Genomic DNA, 26,578 nt, shown 5'->3' with positions numbered 1-26,578 from the left:
ACTTGAACCTTTGCATTTCACTTTTCAGATTTTCTAGCTTCCCTACCACGTTCAAACTTCAGACTTGTGGAACGTTATCCTTTCATTGGTTATTCAATCTTTTTGTCATGGTCACCTCCCCTTTGGCTATCCTCTCCCGGAGATCCGAATGGGGACCATTCCGGAATCTTTTGCTAACGGAGAGATCATCATGACACTTTAAATTACAGGCCATACGTCCTGGGGATAAACGTTATGTGTCTTCAATGCTGTGGTTTCCATTGACTTCTGCGTCCTCATGCCGTTAGTCATTGTCGATTCTTTCGCCTTTAGGGGCAGTTTTCCTCCCCACGGACAAGAGAATACCCTGAACCTCTGCCCTCTCTTCCGTCCTCTTTGACAAGGCCGTTGGCTGAATGAGGGTGACTTCTTATGCTTGAAGTCTTCGGCCGCCTATGCTGATACTTAACCAAAATTTTAGCGACGTTAAGTTCCGCGAACTCAAGTGGGAGTCATTCGTGCAGCCGCCCTATAGTCTTGATCTGTCCCCATGCGGTTATCACGCCTTCGGGTCCTCAAAAAAACGCCGTGAAGGGTGGGCGATTCCAGTCGGACGAGGCTGTTCAGCAGGCACGGACTGCTTCAGGACGCAGTGTTTTATATTGATGGCGAGGCGTGCAAGTGCCGCTCTGGGCAGGTGAAGTCGTAACGGGTCATATCAGTTGTGTGGAGGAATCGTGATGGAAGTGAATTGAATCTGATTATAACTGAAACCTGCTGTCACCTGCAATGATAACGTACAATCATACACGAATCATTATCGATACATGGGCTTGGACGAGGGAATGCTGATTAGTAACGTCTCCGAAATTTTATTCTATTGTCACTATCGGTTAACATATTATATGTATGCATACGACTAGCACAGCTTTCCCGCTTCATCTGTTTCCATAACTTGAAGAACACCTTCGAGGATTTCACTATCATAGTGATGAAGCGATGCTATCAGAAGTGAGATTATGGCACCGTCAAATTCATTCTTCAGTGACGGTATCGGCAAACTGATTTCTCATAGGGAGAAATGTGTTCGTCGCCAGGGTGAATATGTTTTTTGAACATATACTGTATGCAGCCTGGAAGAATAAAGATGTAAAAGGTTAATGAAGTTTGTTTTATTAATAAATATGTAAGTATTTTCACACAAAAATTCCGGAGGCGTTACGTTTCAGCACGGCCTCGCAGTATTGCCATACTGTGCTGTGAATCATCTGGCCTAAAGATGGTTTAGTTAACAGTACACATCCGGTATGTACAATTTTTCTTTTCGGTACTACTTTGCGACATTGTCCACGGTTTGTGTGTTCGATATTTGTCGATTAATGGACTACTTTGCTCACACTAGTGTGAGTAGCTACCCAGACGAACAATACTCGATTTTTCATGTACAGCGGAATTGTTAAAAGACACTCGAGAGTGTTTCTGGGCACGTGTTATGTTATTCAAAACTCATTCTACAGGCTTCATACTTCCAGCTACGACGTACTGCAACGTGGGCAGTAATTACAAGCAAAGATGAACTAGTGCTCCTGGCTCTTAAGGTACGCAATTCAGAGCCCAAGTTACTCAATATATTTTTTTCTTGTTTTGGTGCATGGTACTGCCTCCAAAAATATGGAGAGCAAAGTGCATACAGTAGAAGAGATCCACTGTCAGAGATATCAGAGCGGTTTACTCTTGTAACAGTGGACTCGGACGTTGAAGGACCAGGGTCCCTTTCTTCAGATTGCAACGTTTATCCTTCTGCATCACCCCCGAAAGTTTGTAGCATCACCACGGAATCAGTTTTTCTAACAACAATGATCCGTCTCGCAATCTACCGTTTTTGAAATCGCCAATTTATTGCAAACATGTTTGAACAACTTAAAACATTAATAATAGCTAATTGAACGTTGCTATATATTACATTGTGTACATTCTGTGGCTCTGTAGCCCTTTCAGTCTCATGCATGTGCTTTCGTGCTTGCACTATGCCGTATGCAATACACATAATATCTGTGTATAAAATCTTAGTCCTAGATTATAACCTCAAAAAATTATGTGTTCAAGTTAGAAAGGAGGTTTAATCAAACCTCAGGCTTAAATTTAGCGTAGTCGATCTTTTTTGGTTGTTGGTAGGTGGGAATTAGCTGTTCACGAATTATTATTATAACTTACAGGTGTTTTATGGCGGTGGTGTGGTGATTCTCTTACATGAGGTGGTGTACGTCTTTTCCCTGTTTAATGGACTGAGTTCTCAGAGTGTCTTATTCCAAAATTTATGTTTGTCTTTTTCACGGGACGATAGTAATTTACGGTCAGCTGACAAATGTGTGTGTTACTGTAGCTATTCGAAACTGTCCAGTGTGTTTGTAATCTTGCTTTTCATTGTCAGCATTAATTATCTGGAGTATGTTATAGAACGTTTTCCTCTTCTTCTCATACATTCGTAAAAATTGTCCCGTTATTCCAGTAACTGGGGAAAGAGTATAAAGTACTCGCCACGTTATTTTCAAGATACGTACAGAGTAGGTGTGAACCTCCTTCATACCACCATAAAAATGACGAAGGACATCGGTCGCACAGTGACCAACGTGTTGGACGATTGAAATGAATTAGAAAAAATTTCCCCAGTCCACAGGCATGCAAAAAGAACGTCAGTGATGATTATTATCGGTACTACTGTTCCTGTCTATGCTCCAGCACTCCTGAATGGTGTTTTCTCAGATTCAGACAGTGCTGTTCTTATGCAAGATGGAGCAACACGCCCACAACCAAGCAGAGAACGGTACTCCTGAAGAGAACACTCGCTGTTGTTTGGGACGACTGGGTGGGCCAGACTACATGATGCAGTCTTCATAGAACCTCGCACACGTAGTAAGGACCAGCATATTGCACGTGTTCATAAGGAATGGAACTCAATCGCTTCTGAAGAGACAGCAGTGCCTGCGGAGAGGTTTGGCAGACGAACTGAAGAATGTCTTCGTAATAAAGGACGCAATACAAATAACTGAAAATTCAAATGTAGAAATGTGTTTTTGTAAAAAAATCTGCTAATAAACTTAAGAAACTGAAGAACCGAGTTAGGTGAACAAGAGGGGTGCAGAGTCACGAGCAGCTCTAAGAGCAGTGCGCCGTCCCGGACTCACCATTGGGCGACACGAAGTCCTGGTACTTGCGGATGCACGTCTCCAGACTGGTGTTGAGCACAGTCTCAGAGGAGGCGCCTCCCGCCTTCTCCATCATTTGCAGTCACCAGGTGGCAGCGGGTCGAAACTGGTGGCTCTCCCAGTCCTCGCAGCACTATCCATCGGATGGGATAGTTACCACAATTCTTGTCACAGCACTATTAACTCCACTCCATTAGACACATATTGTGACGAATGTCTTATTCTCAGCCTCACAAGTAAGAGCGAATGCTGCATTATTCTACCTTCTGTCACGAAAAGTCTGCACCATCTTGACGTACATGACTCCTTGGTATTATTTTATGCAGCTCCGCAGTTCATTTGAACAGTTTCAATTGCAACTGCTGGTTTGTTTCGTTTGTGCTAGCGTACTTGTAACGCTTTCTCTGCCGTTTTAAGCCATTAAGTACGTTCTTCATCGTTGGCTGTCTGCAATAAATCAGAGAAAAATCAGTCAGGAAAAACGAGGGTGAAAAGGGCAAAAAGAAACGAATATTAGCATGAAATTACATATGGCAGTCGACCAATGAGGTTTTTGCATGAACACAACTTGATTGCTTGGCACTGCCCAGTATCTCAAACTATTCTTAGGCACTAAAAGGTGTCATTCGTATTTATACAGTAAAATTAAATATTTCTGTTTTGGAGAGTCAAGGTCAAATAAAAGTGTCCAAACGATAACACTTTCGACGTTTGATTGTTGTTTTATTTCCCTTGGATACTACTGCAATTTTGGCTCTCTTGAAATTTTAAGGTGATGTTGTATTATCCTACGACAGTTTCACTAAGGGCCATTATATGTGTTGAGAAGAACATATGCAACATATGATCATACGGCGGACATCGTGTTAGTGCCATGTCCAATGACAAATGGGGCTTCACATTTGGGTCAGCGACGAAATATGCACGTAGCATCGTCAGATGTTGCATATCATGTTACTATTTACCATAGCTTCATAATCACTAGGAAATGGATAGAGGGGCGAAATTGCAGCAATAAAGAAACGGGAATAAAACGACAGTCAGAATGTGAAAATATTATCATTCAGAAGAGATTATTTTATTTACGTATGAAACAGTACATCTGTAATACACAGATTACAAACTAAAATCCTTTACAACTTCTCTACAATATAAATTTATTACAGGTCTAGATTACTTTCAAAATATTTAGTTACTCCAAGAAGGACAAGAATAAATATGGATGAACGCATATTGCCTCTAGGCATCTGTATTGAGTTCTTTGTCCAACGGTTGTTTGATCATACAGTTTGTGATCAAGAATATCAGGATGTGTGATGTCCTTAGGTCAGTTAGGTTTAAGTAGTTCTAAGTTCTGAGGGATTGTTGACCTCAGATGTTAAGTCCCATAGTGCTCAGAGCCACTTAAACCATCTCCCAGCCGACACACTCTGCTGTTACTACGTCTCTACTGACAACAGAGCACCGTCCGCCCCTTTCACACAGGTGGTTCCGCCTTCCATAACGTCTTGTGGACAATTACGCATAAAATATGCATGTCCAATACCTTTGATCAGATAGTATCTGACGTTTCGTCACTACTGGTATTTGTGCTCTTTCAAGAATTATATATGCTCCATTGCTGCTGGTGGTTATTCACTCAGACAGGCGGGCTTTTCCGTGACTATTATCGTTGTGCCTTGCCATTTGCTAGCGGTGGTCCTTGTTTTCCGTAAGGCAGGAATCCAACGTCCACCTAACTCAAGGCACTCCATTTTTTTGTCAAAGGTGCCACCGTGCTTGTAGAAAGGATTCTAGAAACAAATGATTACGATCCACATGGAAAGGTACCGTCCGCACTGGCAGAAGGGGAGCTGTGAGGACGCGTTGTGAGTCGCGACCGGGTAGCTCAGTCGGTGAGCACTTCCACGCGAAAGGGAAAGATCCGAACTTCGAGTCCCAGGCCGGCACCCAGGTTTAATCTGCCAGGAAGTTTCAAATGGGTATGATAACTCCTTTCATTTCTTTTTGTCGTTATCCATACTATGCAGCTTACACTTTTAATTTGGAGGATTTAGTGTGTTGGAGAGTATCTAGCCCACGGTATTTTAACGCAGTACTCTTTTTGCAGTCCTATTTCTACATCTACATCTACATACATACTTCGCAATCCGCCGTATGGCGTGTGGCAGAGGATACTCTATAGCACTATACTCATTTCCTTTCCTGTGCTTCGAAAAGAACGTCTCTTTACCGTCATGGATTCCTATTTAAGCTTCCGAAGCATCTTAGCAATATCTGTATGTTGTTCAGACCTACCGGTAACAAATCCAGAATCCCGCCTCTGATTGGCTTCGGTGTCTTCCTCCAATGCAACCGGGTACGGATCCCATAAATTCGAGCAGTACTCAAGAATAGATCGCATCGGTATCCTTCATGCGGTCTCCTTTACAGATGAACCACGCTTTCATAAAATTCTCTCATTAAACCGAAATCGACCATTCACCTTCCCTACCACACTACTATCAGCTTCACTTCATTTCACAATGCTTTGCAACGTTCCGCCCAGATGCTCCATCTGAATTTTATGGGCTTGCTTTTCCTACTCATCCGCATTTACTTACATTCTCCTACATTTAGAGCCATCTGCCACTCATCACACCAACTAGGAATTTTAAGTCATCTTGTACACCGATACAGTGACTCAACTTCGACACCTTCCTGTACAGTACAGCACCATCAGCTAACAACAGCAGACCGCTGCCCACCCCGACCGCCAGATTATTTACGTATACAGAAAACAATGGTGGTCCTGTCAAATTTCCCTGGAGCACTCTTTGCCTTATCCTTGTCTCTGATGAATACTCGCCGTTCAGGAAAACGTACGAGAACAATTTCCACTAGTGTGCGTGTCGGTCAGAAGACAGAGAAAGAGAGAGAGAGAGAGGAAAGAGAGAGAGAGAGAGAGAGAGAGAGAGAGAGAGAGAGATTATAGTCTTCGTTGTCAGGGAACCACACATATCCAAAAATGGCTCTGAGCACTATGCGACTTAACTTCTGAGGTCATCAGTCGCCTAGGATTTAGAACTAACTAAACCTGACTAACCTAAGGACATCACACACATCCATGCCCGAGGCAGGATTCGAACCTGCGACCGTAGCGGTCGTTCGGTTCCAGACTGTAGCGCCTAGAACCGCACGCCCACTCCGACCGGCTCACACATATCCCTTAAACCTTTGAGTACGAGTGGCGTCCACCTGTAACCACCATTTTCTTAATTCTTTTTAAGTACCAGTGCCAAGTTGTACATTGAGATTGTGCTGTGTGATTGCAGCAGATCGTCACATGTGGTCTTTTTTATAGTAATCGTATTGAGGAGATTATTGACTGTGAGTATATCCAGAGATATTGTAACGTAAATTTAAGCTTGTGCTACAGCTGTTATCAGTGATTTCGACATGAAACCACTGGGGCAGTACGTACGCTTGATATAAATTTATTACATTTTAGGCTCATTTTTCCTTGTTACTTCGGACTATGATTTGTTTAAATGTTATGAAATCATGGAAGTTTCAAGATGTGTGTTTGTGTCTAGGAAACATGCGAAATAGCTTAAATATATCTCATGAAATCATGAATGCTTGAAAACTGTTTTTCCCAGTGGCTCGAAAGCGAAACCGCCTCGTTAAAACAATTGATTGTTAACTTTTTGCCAGTTTCTCATTCTATTCGTTTTAAAATTAATTTTTTATATTGTTGTAACTCTAAGAGTTAAAGTTTTTTTTGCACGCTTAAAACTAATTGCCAGACCCTCGGATGGAAGCAAGTGGATTATATTCTGCCCCCTCCACCCTTCTCTGCAAGAATACTTTACTAGAATCGTTTGTATTTTTTAATCCCTGAATTCACAAATTCTTCATTTACGTTTTCGAGAATATGGTAAAATGAAAAGTAAAGACCTCGAATATGGTAATAAATCCAGGAAAATTACAAGCTGTGTTTTCCGCAGAATGCTTTTCATTTGCTTGTCTTAGGAGTAGTTCGTGTGGCTGGGCTTCCAATGTGACCGGCTGCGGAAAAAATCACCCACAGGCTGGTCGTACTCGCTGTTAACAACAAACCCGACACACTTTGTGAGCCTACAGGCAGAACTGTCAAACTACAGGAATGCAAGACAGAAAGAGAAGGGCCCTCCAATAAGAAATACGAACACAAATACTGACATCTCGAACGCAGACGTGAGTGACTGAAAATACCCCTTCCCATCATGTGCATATTGACATTGAAATAATCTGCTGATTTACGTTGATAATCGTAGTGCTAAGTGAAATACTGTTAAAAGTGAGCTCTCACTTCTATTTTACATTGCTTAGTCCTTTACGCTGTCAAAGTTGTTCGAGCTCATTGCTATTACGCCTTTTACCTGTAAAAATATTTATATTTCCAGTTATCGACTTAAACGATGATCCCGCAAGGCTTTTCTCAGGAAAGCTCATGGTGCCTGAAACTAGTTATGAATCCCTGTGCAATGTATCCCTTAGGACAGTGCAGCGAAATATGTTGTAAATGGGCTATGGCAGCAGACGACCGATGCTACTGCCTTTGCTAACAGCGCGGAATCGCCTGCTGCGCATCTCCTGGTCTTGGGACCATATCGATCAACACATTTGCCTGTTTACTTGTCTGCACTGCCGGCAGCCAGCCGCGGTGGCCGAGCGGTTCTAGCCTAATCAGTCCGGAACCGCGCGACTGCTACGGTCGCAGGTTAAAATGCTGCCTCGGGCATAGATATGTGTGATGTCCTTAGGTTAGTCAGGTTTAAGCAGCTCTAAGATCTAGGGGACTGATGAACTCAGATGTTAGGTCCCACAGTACTGAGAGCCATTTGAACCACTACGACGCGACGACAGAATATCACAAACAAAAATACGTGGTCATCGTAAAAAAGAATAACATCCGCCAATTCTGGAACGCGAAAAAAAAACTCATTAGAGATACGCCAGGTTTTTTTGCATGCATGGAAAATTTCGATTACCTCCACTGGAGGCACATCCGCAGGAATTTTTACACTGCATGACCGGGGAAACTCCAGAATCAGAACACTTTCTTCAAAATATTGAAGCGTACAACGCCTGCTTCCAAATGAGTTCTTTCGGTGTCACTTCAATCAACACTAACAGAGATGAAATCGATCATGCTTTTTCCGTCGAAAGTCAAATATATCACAAATCGGATCATTTCTACCGCTGACCGACGAACATCATAAATTTCTGTAAGTTTATTTCATCAGAAATGAAGAAACAGAGGCGCACGTAGTGGCCGTGTGGTTTGAGGCGCCATGTCACGGATTGCGCGGCCCCTCCCAACTGAGGTTGGAGTCCTCCCTCGGGCATGGGTGTGTGTGTTGTTCTTAGCATAAGTTAGTTTAAGTAGTGTGTGAGTCTAGGGGCCGATGACATCAACAGTTTGGTCCTTTGGGAATTCACACACATTTCAATATTTTTGAAGAAACAGAAACTGATCAACGATGCAAAAATATCAGTGGATTGGGACGAGAAGTAGTCCAAGATGTACAGAGGATCTTACACAAATGTACTCAAAACAGCAATAGACCGAATGACTTCTGATCGCTATAAAGTTATAATTCGAGTCGACAAAGGAACGTCTGGAGAGGAGGAAGTCAATTTAATGCACCTCAGATAGACCAAGTCGCCATCGTAATTGTGGACAATGAAAATACAAGCTGCCACGCAGTTCATATGACGCCCTTTAATATCTTTTTATATCTCTTCGCAGTGAGGACGGATATCATTTTAACGTGAAACATATCCAACCTGAATCAGGTGTATAAACAAACAAATAACTCATTTGCAAGGAGTTCTATGCGCAGCTTGATGATCAGAGACAATGTAACATACAATAACATTCTACTAAACACTTGCCGTTTATTCCACCAGTTTGTGGTAGATATATATGAATCAGGAGAAACCACGCACGGAGGAACACATCCGCCTTCGAGACGCAGTCACGAATTGTGGAAACATTGACGACACTGGAACAATGGTAATCTTACCGTCATCATGCATACGAAGCCCGAGACACATGCATGAATACGGTCAAGATGACCTGACGTACATCAGAAAATATGGATGACTTGACATCTTCATTATGTTCACATGCAACTCGTCGTGGCAAGAAACCAAAGAACAACTAAGATACGGACCAGCTGCCATGCATCGATAACGGCAAAGTAGCCCGAGTTTTCTCATTAAAACAAATGAGATTTACTGAAGTCATCACAAAATACCACATCTTTGCAACTGTTAGAAGCTGTATGTCCACGGTCGAACGGCAAGAACGAGAACTGCCTCACTGCCACAATCTCATATGGCTATACGACAGAATTCATCCCACAGAAATCGACAAAGCATCCAAGCACGACTTCCCAGTCCACAAGAAGATCCGGAACTTTACGACATAGTAGCGAACAACGATTCACGGACCAAGCGAGCCATTAAATCCCGATTCGCCATGTATGAGTGATGAAAGATGTATAAAAATTTTTTTTAAAAAAGTCATACTTGGACGGCACACAAACCAGAGTCGATTTCTAACCAAGATACAAAATAAGTTCACTCAAAAGCGGTCGCTTCACAGCAAAAATACGAATACGAGGAAGCGACGAACTGGAAAGAGATAATCAATGGGTAGCACCTTATAAGACACTACATTCTAAAGTGTGCCAAGCTTGCATAAACGTAGAATTCCGCAATTCAGTGAAATCTATCAAATATTCTGTAAGTACAGGGTGACAATTATTGAAATATGAAAAGAAACGTAAATTAGTAACGTACTACGGCGCGCACACACTTTGTTCAACATGTAAATGCCACTACAAATATTCAGATTTAGGTTATAACGTGCTCGATGTGCCTGCCATCATTGGCGATGATGTGGCGCAGACGAATAGCAAAACTTTGCGTGACTTGCTAAAGTGTCGGAACATCGATGCTGTTGATTGGGTGTTTTCGGCTGAACAGTGGTTTTGGGGTTATTGCTGTACACCTTGTCTTTAATATAGCCTAACCAAAAGTATTTCAAATAACCGAAGACAGCGAACAACAAAAAGGAAACGACGACATCCTCATGTAGCAAATGGGAAGATACACTGACTGTAACGAAGCAGTGTGGCGGATTTTCGGTTTTCACAAGCACGAACGCGATTGTGCTGTGCAACATTTAAAAGTACATTTGAAGAATGGACAGAGAGTTCACTCCACAAAAGACACCGCCTGAAAAATTATAAGCAAACCTCCTCAGAACACGACATTAACAGCTTTTTACCAGCTACGCCAAACGGATCCATTCGCGGAAACATTACTCTATGTCGACGTCCCTAGCTATTGTACGTGAAACGTAACAAGAAAAATCTTTCAGCCATGAAAACAAGGATCTCCAGCAGCAGATCACCCAGGAATCATGAAAACTGACGCACTAGGCCGAGACTACACTATACCTCCGAACAACACCGAATGTTTCTATCTCTGGATATTGCTATATGCAATACTGAGACCATCAAGTTTCACAGATATCAAGACTCGTGACGGTTACGTATGACAGACGTGCAGAGAAGCATGCCAACGCTTAGACTACGTGAGAACGACAACCACTGTGAATTAACACTACAAGAAGCCTCACAACATCCTCAGCTGAACAAATGAGAGATTTATTCGCCATAATTCTAAAAACATTCAATCCATCAAATCCAAAACAGCTATGACTCCTTCAAAGAGAGTGTGAGCCATGACACTGCACCAAATCTGACAAACTCATCCTGAACTGACCATCGAATTCAACAACAACATCTTCAAAAAAAAACTAATTCGCCTAGAAGAAAAATGCTTAGCAATGAACAACCAGACCTTTGCACAACATGGGATGCAAGCACCACGAAAAGATTCTATCAGTCTGCTAAACTGCGAAATTACAAAGGAAAAAAGCAACAGCATCAACGAACTAGTTCAATATGTTGCTCACATGATACCACGCCTCAATGGCACTCAAAAGTGAATTTACAAAGTTATCATGGACCGGATTGACAACAACACTGGTGGGATTATTTACTTGGACGCACCAGGTGGCACCGGGGAAAGCATTTCTAATAAATCTACTGCTGGCAGGAGGACGTGCTAAACAACACATTACACGTGCACAGGCATCATCCGGAATTTCAGCCACACTGATGGAAGGAGGAGGAAATGCCCATTCGTCTCTACAGCTACCACTGAATACAGCCGAAGAAAAATTTCCGGTTTGTTAAATTTCAAGAGCATCTTGAGCTAAAATTATGTTCTGGGATGAATGCACGATGACACATAAAAAAAACATTCGAATTCATGGACAGAACATTACAAGACTTGCGAGAAAACTATGATGTGACGGGAGGTGCTCCATTCATACTCTCAGGAGATTTTAGACAAACACTTCAAATGGTTCAAATGGCTCTGACCACTATGCGACTTAAACTGCTGAGGTCATCAGTCGCCTATAACTTAGAACTGATCAAACCTAACTAACCTACGGACATCACACACATCCATACCCGAAGTAGGATTCGAACCTGCGACCGTAGTGGTCGGTCGGCTCCAGATTGTAGCGCCACTCCGGCCGGCCGACAAACACTTTCAGATATGCCAAAGTCAACATCAGCACACAAGATGCAATGCATGCTTAAAAAATTCAAATCCTTGGCCACACATACAAATACGCCGACTGACAAAAAATATGAGAGTTGAATTGTCGAAAGGCCAAACAACAGCACATTTTGCTTAACAACTTATACAAACTGGCGAAGGCACATATTATACTGACCAGACGACCGGCCTCATTAAACTCAATTGTGATTTCTGCAACACAGTCACTGTTGAAAACGAACTCATCGACCAAATGTATCCAAACAATCTTCACAACTATACCAATGCGGACAGGCTATCTGAAACGCTTTTTTGGCAACTAAAATTAATATTGTCGACGATATCAGCTTTAATCTTCAAAAGAAAATTCCCGGTGAAGAGATAATACACAAATGATCAACACGATGCTAAAGGTTGAAGAAAACTGCGAACTTACCTACATATTTTCTAAACTCTTTGCAAGTATCAGAAGGGCTTACGCTGCCTGCCACTTAAAACTGGAGCCGGCCGGAGTGGCCGTGCGGTTCTAGGCGCTACAGTCTGGAGCCGAGCGACCGCTACGGTCGCAGGTTCGAATCCTGCCTCTGGCATGGATGTATGTGATGTCCTTAGGTTAGTTAGGTTTAATTAGTTCTAAGTTATAGGCGACATGTGACCTCAGAAGTTAAGTCGCACAGTGCTCAGAGCCATTTGAACCATTTTGAACTTAAAACTGGATATCAGACCTTACTACTCAGGAATCTTAACTCACCGAAACCATGCCCTGGAACAAGGGTGATCTACAAGCAGCCATCGAATAACATCATGGAAGCCGAATTTATGACTAGAAAGTACAAAGGACACACACTATTCATCCCAGAATACCACTGATCGCTACTGAACTACCATTCCAATTTAAAAGACTGCAATTTCCAGTTAAGTGAGCCTACAGTTTTATGTTTAACAAAGCTGAAGGAGAAACTTTAATATAATGCGGCATCAACCTCAAATACTCCTGCTCCTCTCACGGTCAACTACATGTACGTCGGACAACCAATCGAAAAATGTTGTTTTTAAACAAGTATTGCAAATAGTTAGAACATGCTTTCAATAAAATTCTTTTTACCTCTTACACTTTTAAAGTTTATCGTTGTATCCCAGATATCAGAAAATCTCATGTCAACACCTTGAGCGAAGCCAGGGACCCCAGTTAGTACTAAATGATTCCTTTATGAAGCAGTATTTCACATGAGGGATAAACCGAATGATGTAGCGCTGTTCTAAGCAGTCTTTCATTGTATTCGGGAGAGTAGTTTCAATTTTACCACACTGTACCCCTAAAACAGAAACTATACCCTATAGTATCGGAACACATACTATATTTTGAAGCAAAAATTTTTGCGTAAATAATGGAAGAGGTATGTGGTATAAAAGTGCTAGTCTGTCTTATATCTAGCAGCCGGCTTTTTAACTGCGAAAGCACGATAATTAAATAATTAGACAAATATTTTGGCTGGCATCTTGCCCTTTCACGAACTAGTAATTCAGAAAACCAGTTGGTTCTCTTACCACAGATTATCGAAAGAACAAAAATGTTGCGTATTCTGAAGTTTTGTAATTGTATGGTGCACAAAAAATTGAAAAAGACTTTAAAAAAATAATAAAACACAGAAACAATGGAGTCTTTTTCAATCATATTATACGTGCAAATTATAATTTTGATTTCAATATATTCAGTGTTGGTGATGTCGCAACGAGAAGCCAAAAATTTGTGTCGTGGGAAAATTCCCAGGGATACCCCAGATTATTCCGCACATCCAGTTCGCATGCGTATTTACCAATTGTGAAGCATTGCCGGATTCACCAGCGTCCCTATAAAAATCGACAGTCTCATTATTTTAGCCCTGTCAGACGTACAATTAAGCAGCTTCTTTCAGTTGTTTTTGGGTTCCTCTTCCAAACGTTGCTACAGCCATTTTTCCGTCATGTAACTGGATTGTTTCATATGATTGCATGGTCACTGAGGAATTGTTCACAGCGCCACTAATGTATTGGTTTCCGTTGGTGTTCAGGTGAGGAAGGACTAAACAACTAATTGGATATATTTCTTGTCTGAGGTATTCCGTAAGGAGGGTAGTTTCAGAACGGGTTTATGATCTGCAGAATGCACGAGGAGCGTACAATAAATAATGCAACACATTTCCTAAGACAGTTTGGTGTTATTCAGGTCTGCCATACACCATATTATTCCACACTCGTTTGGCTACAGAAACGTATCTTTCAATGCAATCTCCGCAGAATGAGACTGTCATACGGCACCTTACTGTGGGGATCTGTATGTCCTCGTGGTGTCACTGTGCTGGTCAACGTCTGAGCCAACGTCTTGCTGCATTAACATACGCCCCATCATCGACGCGCTGCTTCCTGTGGAGGGCAGTCTTCGTTGGGTCAGACAGATGGAAGGTGGAAGATGGGCGATGCGGGCTGCAGGGAGGATGGGAAAGAACTGTCCACTGAAGTTTTGTGGGCTACTCTCGGGCACGTAGACTTGTATGAGACCTTGCGTTGTCATGGAGATGAAGAAATGGCGGGTCGTGGCCCATCGAACATAAGCCGGTGTGAGGTGGAGGTTACACCGTTGAGTTAAGTAACGGTTTAGACTTTGTACATATGTTCTGTTTGGGTTTCCCTTTTTTCGTTTATGAATGTATAGCCATGGTGTTCTTTTAATAATTGACAAAGGTCTTTTTAGGCACTTGTGGGTTTTATTGTTCAGAAGAAGGTGTAGTTATCTACGCCGAAACCTAGGTAAACACTAGGTGCATTTTTCGCAGTCGACGCGGGTTCCTACTTCTTTTTAATATATTAACCAACGACTGCAGACGCGCTGCAATGTTGAAGGCTCTCTACAGACATGCTGCAAGCGCCTATGAATATCTGCGATGTTCTGATTTCCCGTCAAAAGAAACTCAATGACAGTTCCCTGTGTGGAACACATTCCATTACAGAAGGCATTTTGAAGGCTACGTATGGCGCCGCCGCCAATCCAAACTTTATGGAACTTTAGACACTGAAGCGGGAATATTCCACGACGTCCTACAACAACTTCCGCATGTTTTCAACCAAAACTGGCAGAGAAAAACAAAAGTGTTGCATTACTTATTGAACGCCTCTTTTGTTTAGTACTGACATTATAGGTGTAAACAGCTTTTAATATTCTGGACTCGGTAGTGAAGAAGTTGGAGGATGATTAGAGGTTCACTTCTCGTTGCCAAAGAGTCGGAGAAAAAGCTCGGATTACAGAAAGATGGAGAATGAAACCGGAAGTGTCCTTTCACAGGACACATTCCGGCATTTGCCTTAGGAGATGTGTGGAAATCACGGATAACCAGTGTGACCGGGCATGGATCTGAACCGTCGTCCTCCCGAATGTGAGGCCAGCGTGCCGACGACTCCTCCACCTGCCTCTGTGACTCTGCTAGTGTCAGTGATGGAGCAAAAGCTCTAGCGAGTCGTGAGGTAATTGGGTAGCTTTGCTGTGTACGACTGCAGTGACGTTGTTCACAGCATTACGGCTTGTACCAGCGCACAGGTAACTAAATAACCGTCGTGCTGCTTCATACGGCAAAGTTGACGGCAGCGGCAAAGCAGCGGCACAGTGGTACCTTGAAAGGCTTCTCCAACAGAAATTTTCTGCGGCAGTCGGAGTTCACAGCAAATGAGTGGACACTGTATTTTCCCCTAGGAGACTCATTCGTATCTGTTGCAATGTACGTTTTCTGTGCTAGCTATTTTTTCTTTTTGTTAATTAGCACGGGGAATGTCGGGTGGCGTAGGACAGCGGATTCCAACAGACAAGAGCTCTTGCTACACTTTGTTGGATGTATTCCAACAGCTGTCTCCCCCTACAGCTTTTACCCGCTACGGCTCCCCATTGTACCGTGGAAGTTATTCCCTGATATCTTACCATATGTACTATCATCCTACCATATGTACTATCATCCAGTCACTTTTTCTTGATATTGTTTTCCGTATCTTCCATTCCTCTTCTTACCAGGTCACCACACTTTCAACGCCCATGTTCTTAGGAATTTCTTCCTCAGATTCAGGACGATGTTTGCTATTAGGAGACACATCTTGGCTACGAATTCACTATTTGCCTCTGCTAATCCGCCTTTTAGGTCCTCCTTGTCTCGTCCGTCATATGTTAGTTTACTTACTTGAATACCTGTGAGAACAAACACGTTGACGATCCACAGCTGTGCGAAATAATTCGAAATTAATTCGTTGAATGCGAATTCCTTGAAACAACGTTAGGGGATGAATAAGTGGATTATAGTATAAGGTTGTAGTCAAAATAACATATGGAAGTTTCGATCGGTCCGTATTCGAGTCCCGGTCTGGCACCCATTCCAATACGTTACAGTCGGGTGGCAGATGTATGCTTAATGCAGCAGATTTGCGTTTAGCGAATTAATTTCGGATGATTAATTTCCTTCCTGGATTAATTTGCTCCCTAAATAGCAAAATTCCTTCGCTTGTACTACCTCGTGGTCTCTAATTTTCATGTTAATTTATTGCTAACAATGTTTCTCCCTCTCCTCGTTACTTTCGTGTTTCTTCGTCTCACTATCAGTCCACACTCTCTACATCTTAAACTGTTCATTCCATTCGAGGTGTATTTCATACTCGCTTCCACTCAGGACGGCAGTGTCATCTGAGGAACTGGTCAGTGATATCCTTTCACACAATTTTATTCCCAGTCTTGAAGTACTCATTTAGCTCTGTCATTTCATTTTCGATATATAGATTGAACAACAGGGGTGAAAGACTAGATCCATTTCTTACACCCTTTTTAGTATGATCACTTCGTTCTTGGTCCTCCATTATTATAGATCCCTCTTCGTTACTGTAAAAATTTTATATTGTCTATCATTTCCTACGGCTTTCTCAGGTTTTCGTTCATCTTGAAACACTTTACATCGTCTACAGCTTTCCCTAGTAGCACGTGTCTTGACTTTCTTCATTTATCAATCACAACGGCTGAACTGCCTCGCTTCCCGAATGCCTAACTGATCGCCGTGTAACAGGACCTCGTTTTTTAATTTTTCATTCTACTGTTTATCATTCTTCTGACCAGTTTGTATGCATTAGCTGTTACGGTGATGGTGCGACAGTTGAATAATGTATTACGATGGAACGCAAGTTACACAGGTATCAGTAATACATTCGCGTTGTATCTGTCACTCCCTCAATTACGTGACCTTTAATAAATCTTGTGAACATATGGTTACTTTTTTTCATTATTCTTGTGGTACGGCTAATCCGTCCCATAGCCTTGTTCGAACTACTTCTTGTGGACTTTGTTTCGTAGGAAAGTAGGAAAGTATTAACTATTCCATGCACTAAATGAATTCGATTCTTCAGTTAAAACTCTTCTGAATTTAACTTTTCAACCCAGTAATAGACACGTACAGACAGATCCTAAAACAAGTAGCTCTTTAAAAAGCTTTATAAATGAACGTCAACATAACATATACTCGTACGTCATTCGACTCCCAAGTCGTACATCCAGGTGATAATTCCGTCACTCCGTCGTTCATTTACTCGGGGCCCTCGTTGGCAGTGTCAACGGCCACCTTACTCCTACTAGTTCAAGATACCACAAAGTCTTTGCACCAAAGGATAAATGTAACCGTACAGCAAATGACCCCTTCTACCTCACTTCAGTGCATGCTGCTGCTCTTTGCTGTTACTGCTCACGCCCTATCTACTCAACTATATTTTTTATATACTAACATTACAGGGTGAAACATCGCCTTGATAACTGTGGTGGGTCGTTTGCTAATAAGAATTAGTAACACGCTGCAGAGACAAAGACTTCGTCTTTTACACAGCTTCTCTCAGTGCTGTTATTTGTCTTTTACGTAATTACATTGTTAATTATAAAACATCTCATACACAAAGTATGTTTTGGGAAAGGCAAAATTTTGCCCTATTCTTAAGAAGAAATAATAGACGAAAGGAAAGATTTAGATACTAAAACAGATCCTTTTACCTGACTATTTCAAGTGGGAGGGCTTCGGTAAAGATTTCGAGCCTGTCGCACCTGAATTAGCATATTATTTCTATCCGACTATGCTTACTCCCGTGTGCACGTACGTCGTGAAATTAGGTCGGCGTGGTTTGTGTGCGAGGTTTAGCAGTACTATTCGCTACTGCAATTACTTACTCCATTTACCCGCGCCATAAGCGGGAGACGAGCCTCGGGAGGGTGAATTCGCCTTCCCGAAAGACATTTATTATCTATCTTTTGAGGTCATGTTTGTGTAATTAAGTCTTACGATACTGCATGTGTATACTTTTGCACAATATTTTAAAATTCAGATTTTTTGAAGTTTCTATCTTATACAGTTTACATATTTCACAGTTACATCTTTGAAAACAATGATCCAAAAAACTAACGAATTATGTGTTGCCTTTGTACAAAAATGAAAATTCGTTTTTTTATTTCTTGTTACTAGCTTATCTCTACATTCGGTGTCTGTAGTATAGTTGCATTCGTGTGATCTGCTACTATGCCGTTTATGTACCTGTACACGGTAATACTAGTACGTTCATGTCATCATCTGTTCCCACATCAGTGTTTGAATCTCTGTTGTCCCATGTATCATGCTGTGGCGTATGGTTTGTGCGTGGTCGTGGTTTTGTGTATGGTATTTGCTGCATATAAGTCTAGTGCAGCACTCTTGATTTTCCATCAGTGAGTCGGTTAGGCATGGTCCATTTATCTGGGCCTCTTAATGTCTGCCCTTTGTCTTTGATTTCTGTCACTGGCCTTAGGTGTGGGAGTGTGCCGTCTTTTAGTGTTATGTGTTCGAGGGATCGCTGTTTTACACATTCACATGTATCACTTTAGGTAAGGCTGAAGTGATGTAGGTGTGTAGGGTAAACGCCATGGCCCGTCAGGGCGTGTGACACACCGTGACTCGGATGAACATGTCTGATCGTTAAGCGATTCCAGATGTTCGGAAAGAAGGAGAAGACCCGACAAGCTTTGTCAGATGCTTCCCATTCTCTTTGCCATGTCTCAACCCTCCTAAAATTTAACTGATGTTTCTCTGTAATATGCTCCTCAGTTATCTCATGTACAGTGATTGCCCAGTCTTCCCTGTTTGCGCCGGCCGAGGTGGCGGAGCGGTTCTCGGCGCTACAGTCTGGAACCGCGTGACTGCCACGGTCGCAGGTTCGAATCCTGCCTCGGGCATGGATGTGTGTGATGTCCTTAGGTTAGTTAGGTTTAAGTAGTTCTGAGTTCTAGGGGACTGATGACCTCAGACGTTAAGTCCCATGGTGCTCAGAGCCATTTGAACCATCTTCCCTGTTTGAGCCAGTATGCTGCAGCTCTGTTTTTAATGGTTATGTAAACGGTGTGCGCTGCAAATACAACGCTTAGGTTTCCACGGACGTGGTGCCAAATTCCTCTAACATCCTGACCAATACACGTCTTTGTCCACGTCTCACAGCGATTTTGTGGGGCGCGACTGAAGGTCGATGTATCCCGGCATTTGCTCAAAGAGGGTTGTATGGTACATTCTTAGCGTCTGCAGTGGCAGTCTGTAGTGAACCGAGTTTAGCGACGCAAGTTTCTGCATTGTTGTTCTAGCTTTAAGAATTGTAAGTCTTACGTGCGCGTTGAATGTTTATCGTTCCTTGAAGTATATTCCTAGGTATCTTATTTCTTTTTTTTTTTCACTATGCTAGTGTTGTTCAGTCTTACGGTGGGGTTTCTCTGCAGTGCCCCTTTCATGAGTAAATATTCTGTCTTGTTTGGTACGATTGTGGGCTTGTTGTGGCTGCACCAGTTAATTATTTTTACAAGGAGTTGTCCAGCCTTGCTTTCAAGTTGCGCTCTCGAGTTTGCTGTTGCTACCACTAGTGAGTCGTCGGCATATGCTACTGTACCGTTAACCCTATCATCTACGTCCAGATTGTTTAGGCGTGAGTCTGTGGCAATATCCCAGAAAATTGGCCTGCATATCTCGCCTTATGGGCATCCTTCAGCTATATTCTTGGTAACCTTCTTTTTTCGATCTTGACAAGAAGCCATCCTATCCTTGCAGAAGAAGAATGGGTAGCTTTGAGGGATGAAGTAGTGAAGGCAGCAGAGGATCAAGTAGGTAAAAAGACGAGGGTTAGTAGAAATCCTTGGGTAACAGGAGAAATATTGAATTTAAATGATGAAAGGAGAAAATATAAAAATGCAGTAAATGAAGCAGGCAAAAAGGAATACAAACGTCTCAAAAATGAGATCGACAGGAAGTGCAAAATGGCTAAGCAGGGATGGCTAGAGGACAAATGTAAGGATGTAGAGACTTATCTCACTAGGGGTAAGATAGATACTGCCTACAGGAAAATTAAAGAGACCTTTGGAGATAAGAGAACGAATGTATGAATATCAAGAGCTCAGATGGAAACCCAGTTCTAAGCAAAGAAGGGAAAGCAGAAAGGTGGAAGGAGTATATAGAGGGTCTATACAAGGGCGATGTGCTTGAGGACAATATTATGGAAATGGAAGAGGATGTAGATAAAGATGAAATAGGAGATACGATACTGCGTGAAGAGTTTGACAGAGCACTGAAAGACCTGAGTCGAAACAAGGCCCCCGGAGTAGACAACATTCCATTGGAACTACTGACGGCCTTGGGAGAGCCAGTCCTGACAAAACTCTACCATCTGGTGAGCAAGATGTATGAAACAGGCGAAATACCCTCAGACTTCAAGAAGAATATAATAATTCCAGTCCCAAAGGAAGCAGGTGTTGACAGATGTGAAAATTACCGAACTATCAGTTTAATACGTCACGGCGGCAAAATACTAACACGAATTCTCTACAGACGAATGGAAAGACTAGTAGAAGCCAACCTCGGGGAAGATCAGTTTTGATTCCGTAGAAACACTGGAACACGTGAGGCAATACTGACCTTACGACTTATCTTAGAAGAAAGATTAAGGAAAGGCAAACCTACGTTTCTAGCATTTGTAGACTTAGAGAAAGCTTTTGACAATGTTGACTGGAATACTCTCTTTCAAATTCTAAAGGTTGCAGGGGTAAAATACAGGGAGCGAAAGGCTATTTACAATTTGTACAGAAACCAGATGGCAGTTATAAGAGTCGAGGGGTAAGAAAGGGAAGCAGTGGTTGGGAAGGGAGTAAGACAGGGTTGTAGCCTCTCCCCGATGTTATTCAATCTGTATATTGAGCAAGCAGTAAAGGAAACAAAAGAAAAATTCGGAGTAGGTATTAAAATCCATGGAGAAGAAATAAAAACTTTGAGGTTCGCTGATGACATTGTAATTCTGTCAGAGACAGCAAAGGACTTGGAAGAGCAGTTGAATGGAATGGACAGTGTCTTGAAAGGAGGATATAAGATGAACATCAACAAAAGCAAAACGAAGATAATGGAATGTAGTCGAATTAAGTCGGGTGATGCTGAGGGAATTAGATTAGGAAATGACAAACTTAAATTAGTAAAGGAGTTTTGCTATTTGGGGAGCAAAATAACTGATGATGGTCGAAGTAGAGAGGATATAAAATGTAGACTGGCAATGGCAAGGAAAGCTTTTCTGAAGAAGAAAAATTTGTTAACATCGAGTATAGATTTAAGTGTCAGGAGGTCATTTCTGATAGTATTTGTATGGAGTGTAGCCATGTATGCAAGTGAAACATGGACGATAAATAGTTTGGACAAGAAGAGAATAGAAGCATTCGAAATGTGGTGCTACAGAAGAATGCTGACGATTAGATGGGTAGATCACATAACTAATGAGGAAGTATTGAATAGGATTGGGGAGAAGAGAAGTTTGTGGCACAACTTGACCAGAAGACGGGATCGGTTGGTAGGACATGTTCTGAGGCATCAAGGGATCACCAATTTAGTATTGGAGGGCAGCGTGGAGGGTAAAAATCGTAGAGGGAGACCAAGAGATCAATACACTAAGCAGATTCAGAAGGATGTAGATTGCAGTAGGTACTGGGAGATGAAGAAGCTTGCACAGGATAGAGTAGCATGGAGAGCTGCATCAAACCAGTCTCAGGACTGAAGACCACAAGGACAACAATCCTTACAGTAATCGAGTAAATTGTATAGGACTGTTTATATCTGCATCTCTCGCAGCCTCGCGAACAAGGCACCGGCTATGTGTATTCCTGTTGCTATTGGGAATTTTTCTTGTGTATCAAGAATTGTTTCCAGCACTCGATTCACTGCATCGTCTATTGAACTTTTAGGTCTAAAGACATACTGATGTGGACTAAGAACGAAGATCCTCCTGTGTGATTTCTGAAGAGAGGCAGCAGCCTTTTCAGTAGTTGTAGGGGCAACAGTATAGATGATTGACTGATCTGACCTTGTAACACTAACCAAAAAGGCCTTGCTGTGCTGGTACTGCGAACGGCTGAATGCAAGGGGAACCTACAGCCGTAATTTTTCCCGAGGGCATGCAGCTTTACTGTATGGGTAGCATGGAGAGCTGCATCAAACCAGTCTCAGGACTGAAGACCACAACAACAACAACAACTACGTTCGCAGTTTCGCACATGTCTGGGACCCTACTTACAAGGGAACCTCCCCATCGCACCCCCCTCAGATTTAGTTATAAGTTGGCACAGTGGATAGGCCTTGATAAACTGAACACGGATCAATTGAGAAAACAGGAAGAAGTTGTGTGGAACTGTGAAAAAATAAGCAAATTATACAAACTGAGTAGTCCATGGGCCACAAAAGCAACATAATGAATATTGTGAGCTTAGGAGCGTCGTTGTCCCGTGGTAGCGTGAGCAGCTGCAGAATGAGAAGTCCTTGGTTCAAGTCTACCCTCGACTGAAAATTTTACTTTCTTTATTTTTGCATAGTTATTATCTGTCCTTTCGTTCATTGACATCTCTGTTCACTGTAATAAGTTTAGTGTCTGTGTTTTGCGACGGCATCGCAAAACCGTGCGATTAGTAGACGAAAGGACGTGCCTCTCCAATGGGAACAGAAAACATTTGATCGCAAGGTCATAGGTCAACCGATTCCTCCACAGGAAAAGACATCCGATATATTCTATACGACACTGGCGTCACATGACAGGAATATGTTGTCGACCCACCTAACTTGTACACTTGGCGAATGGGTAAAAAGAATCTCCTACCTTGCCCGATTTAGGTTTTCTTGTGGATATGATAATCACTCCCAAAAAAGTGACGAAAACATAAGAGTTTGTTACATAAACTGAAAATAAAAAATTAAACTTTTCAATCGGTGGAAGATTTGAAACACGGACCTTTCGTTCCGCAGCTGCTCACGTTACCAAGAGACCACGGCGCTCCTGCGTTCCCAGCGTCCTTAATGTTGCATATCTTCCCTTGAACTACTCAGTTTGTATATTTTGCTAATTTTTTCGTAGTTCCACACAACTTCTTCCTGTTTTCGCAATTTATCTGTGTTCAATTTTTCAAGGCCTATCCACTTATAACTAAATATGAGGGGGGTGCGATGGGGAGGTTCCCTTGTTAGCAGCGAAGCTTCATTCAGTAATTCTGTTAGAAAAGAGGAGATCTGAGTAACTGTAGATTTTAGTGCTTCTAAGTGTATGCCTCGTGCATAATTCAGAGATTGTAGCGCGCACAGTGGATGCTTCCCACTTACGTACTAATTAATAAGTTATTAAACGTCACTATCATCTTTAGCTTCGTTGAAGTCAGATAGTAGAAAAGCATATTTCTAAGAACGCAGTGTTAAAGTACAATATGTGCCATTCCGTTCTTCGAGGTTGTGTGGATGACAATTTTCCATAAGTGTGAAGGTATGTCTCGAGACTCATAGAATCTACACATCAACTTAATAATCGCTTAATACGCAGTGCTCCCGCCCCTCCAATAATTTCAAAGCTTCAGAAGGAATGTTATGTGCTTATTATGCCTTACTTGACTGCAAGTGCTTGAAAGCTCTATTACTCTCTAATACTGGACGCCCCGTACCTTCCGTATCGAATCCCACTTCTTTCTCAACCATGTCAACAGCCAAGTCCACTCCTCGCAGAGATCTTCAGTGTACTCTTTCCAGTTAAATTTTTGGAAATTTGTGGTAAGTTACTGCTGAGGTGGTCGGTCCCTAGGCTTACACACGACGTAATCTAACTTTAACGTACACTAAGGACAACACGCACACCCATGCCAGAGGGAGGACTCGAAACCACCGACAGGGGAGCCCGCGCGAAGTGTGCCTTTCCAGTTACCTCTCCTCGATGTGGAACTACCAAATACGAATAAACCAGTTTCAGACCATTACTAGGCAATGTATGCCAGACGAGGCTGATCGACGGGAATCGGCGACTGTCCGTTCTAACCGGATCGAGGACTCCGGCGGCTGATGCTAAAATGATATGAGTCAGCAGGCTGCGGCTGTCGTGCTCCCCGAGTGACGGGCCTCAGTAGTAACGCAGTGCGGGAGTCCTTAACAACTTAACTGCCCCATTTGCCGCCATTAGCAAAGCAGTCTCCAGCCACCCCGCTCGTCCGACTCCCGCGCAGGCTCCGCCTAGCGCTGGGGAAACCCCACGACACGTGCGCATATTCAGCAGCTACGTTAGGTACAAACAAAGGGGATATTAAAAGCTGAGAGTAGTACAGAGCGGAAAGGATCAAATTGGTTCGGAAAATGTTTACAATAAGACTGACGTGCGATTGACCCTTGTTAATAAACATCACAGTAGATGCTGGAAATGGGCACCGTTGGCATTAATGCAGCTCTGGGCTCAACCCATCAAGCTGTGAGATACGTCTAACACCACTACCAGAGAGTGAGCAGCAAAAACATTTTCAGTTTTCGCCTGTAGTTCTTCCAGTTGGTTGGGATTAACTGAGTGCACCTAACGCACCAATTTCTCCCACAGGTAAAAATCTCAATGAGGGAAACCAGGCGATCGAGGTGGCTAGGAGATTGCACTGACTGTTATGATCGTCCTTGCCTCAGCGAACACCTCATGCACACGTGGTGAGGTTGTAACGGCATTTTTTTTTTTTCAGACGCTCTGCCTTGCTGAAGAGTTGTATACAGTCGTTCATCTTCGTTTTATTGATCCACTTACATGCTGTTGTCCAAAATTAAAGCAAGAAATGGTAATTTTGCAAGGTTGCGTTTATTTTGCCAGAAAACAGTATAAACAGTAAAATAGAAGCTATGTAAAGAATACAGAACGTAATCAACTGCAACATGCATAACGGTAGACAAAAGTGTTCTTCGTTTTTTTCCAACTTAACGGATTTGCACACACACCCTGAAAACTGGTTAATGTGCTCAGTATGGGGTGTGACCACCTCTGGCGCCAATACAGGCCTGACAACGAGGGGAAACCTGTAAGACGTCATCAATCTCATGTCGATGCAATAACGCCCATCCTTCCTGGAGAGCTGCTCACAAGTCTTGGAGAATGGTTGGTGGAAGCTGACGTGATGCAAGCCTAGTGCATCCCAGACTTGCTCTTTAGGTTTCAAATAGGGAGAGCGAGCAGGCCACGTTCCCAAAAAAAAAAAAAAAAAAAAAAAAAAAAAAAAAAAAAAAAAAAAAAAAAAAAAAACCGTGCTCTATGAGGTCGAGCATTATCGTCCATCAGTACGAAGTCTGGGCCCACAGCAGCACCTCGCAACAACCACGCATAATATCCCATGATCTCCTCACGGTACCTGACAGCAATTAAATCTTGTTCATTGACCCGTACCATTTCATGAAGAGGTGTTCGAGTGGTCAAAATAATCCCTGCCGACACCATTAGGGATCCTCGTCGATATCGGTCTCTTTCCTCAATGTTTGGGTCCCAAAATCGTGTTCCACTTGCCCTCCAGATGCGAATCAGTCGAGAATCAGTCTGCAGATAAAACCAGGACCCATCTGTGAAAGAGACACAGGCCCACTGTTCGAGCGTCCAGGTGAACGCTGACGGCTCCAATCTAGACGTTACCTGCTGTGAAGGTGCGCCAGCGCTAAACAGACAGCAGGTCTCCACCATTAAAGGCCACTCTGTTGAAGCCTTCTGTACACCGTTTGCATCCATACAACAAGTCCAGCGGATGCTGTAAGATCAAATGCCAGTTGCAGTGCAGCAAGTGCCCTTACAGCCAATAACGGTCCAGTCTTTCCGATTTCACATGTGGTCGGCCCTGCCCTGGTTTCCGGGATACATATATAAACTGTCGCCTCATCCGAGAAACAATAGAAAGATTCACATTAAGCCACCGGGCCACGTCAGTTTGCGACTGTTCTGCTTCCGTTCTTCCTGTGGCTCTCCACGGCAGAGAGTCTGTAGGCTTCTTCTTTGTGCCATACAACATCGCCTGTAACTGTGTACACAGCGGCTGTGTATGTGGGACTACCCTGTAAACACTACCCCGCTTGATTGGTGCCCTAACGTGATTGCTGGCATAGTTGTCATTTCTGTGCAGAACACGATCGTAACATCTGTTGACCGTTCGTATGATTATGTCGTGCCGGCCGAAGTGGCCGTGCGGTTAAAGGCGCTGCAGTCTGGAACCGCAAGACCGCTACGGTCGCAGGTTCGAATCCTGCCTCGGGCATGGATGTTTGTGATGTCCTTAGGTTAGTTAGGTTTAACTAGTTCTATGTTCTAGGGGACTAATGACCTCAGCAGTTGAGTCCCATAGTGCTCAGAGCCATTTGAACCATTTTTTTTTTTTTGAT

General features: G+C 42.7%; 1 protein-coding gene across 1 annotated transcript in view; it reads right to left on the bottom strand.

The window, feature by feature from the left end:
• LOC124594708 (PDF receptor-like) overlaps positions 1 to 26,578 on the bottom strand; it is a 371,973-nt gene that overhangs the window by 304,962 nt on the left and 40,433 nt on the right. The window contains exon 2 of the mRNA XM_047133075.1: positions 3,165 to 3,632. Within this exon, the coding sequence (XP_046989031.1) occupies positions 3,165 to 3,261 (97 nt within the window). The 5' untranslated portion in view covers positions 3,262 to 3,632. The remainder of the gene's footprint in view (positions 1 to 3,164; positions 3,633 to 26,578) is intronic.

This window comes from Schistocerca americana, chromosome 2 (assembly GCF_021461395.2).
Source record: "Schistocerca americana isolate TAMUIC-IGC-003095 chromosome 2, iqSchAmer2.1, whole genome shotgun sequence".
NCBI classification, from domain to species: Eukaryota; Metazoa; Arthropoda; class Insecta; order Orthoptera; family Acrididae; genus Schistocerca; species Schistocerca americana.
The sequence above is the reverse complement of the archived record's forward strand: the minus strand, read 5'-3'. Positions and strand labels throughout refer to the sequence as shown.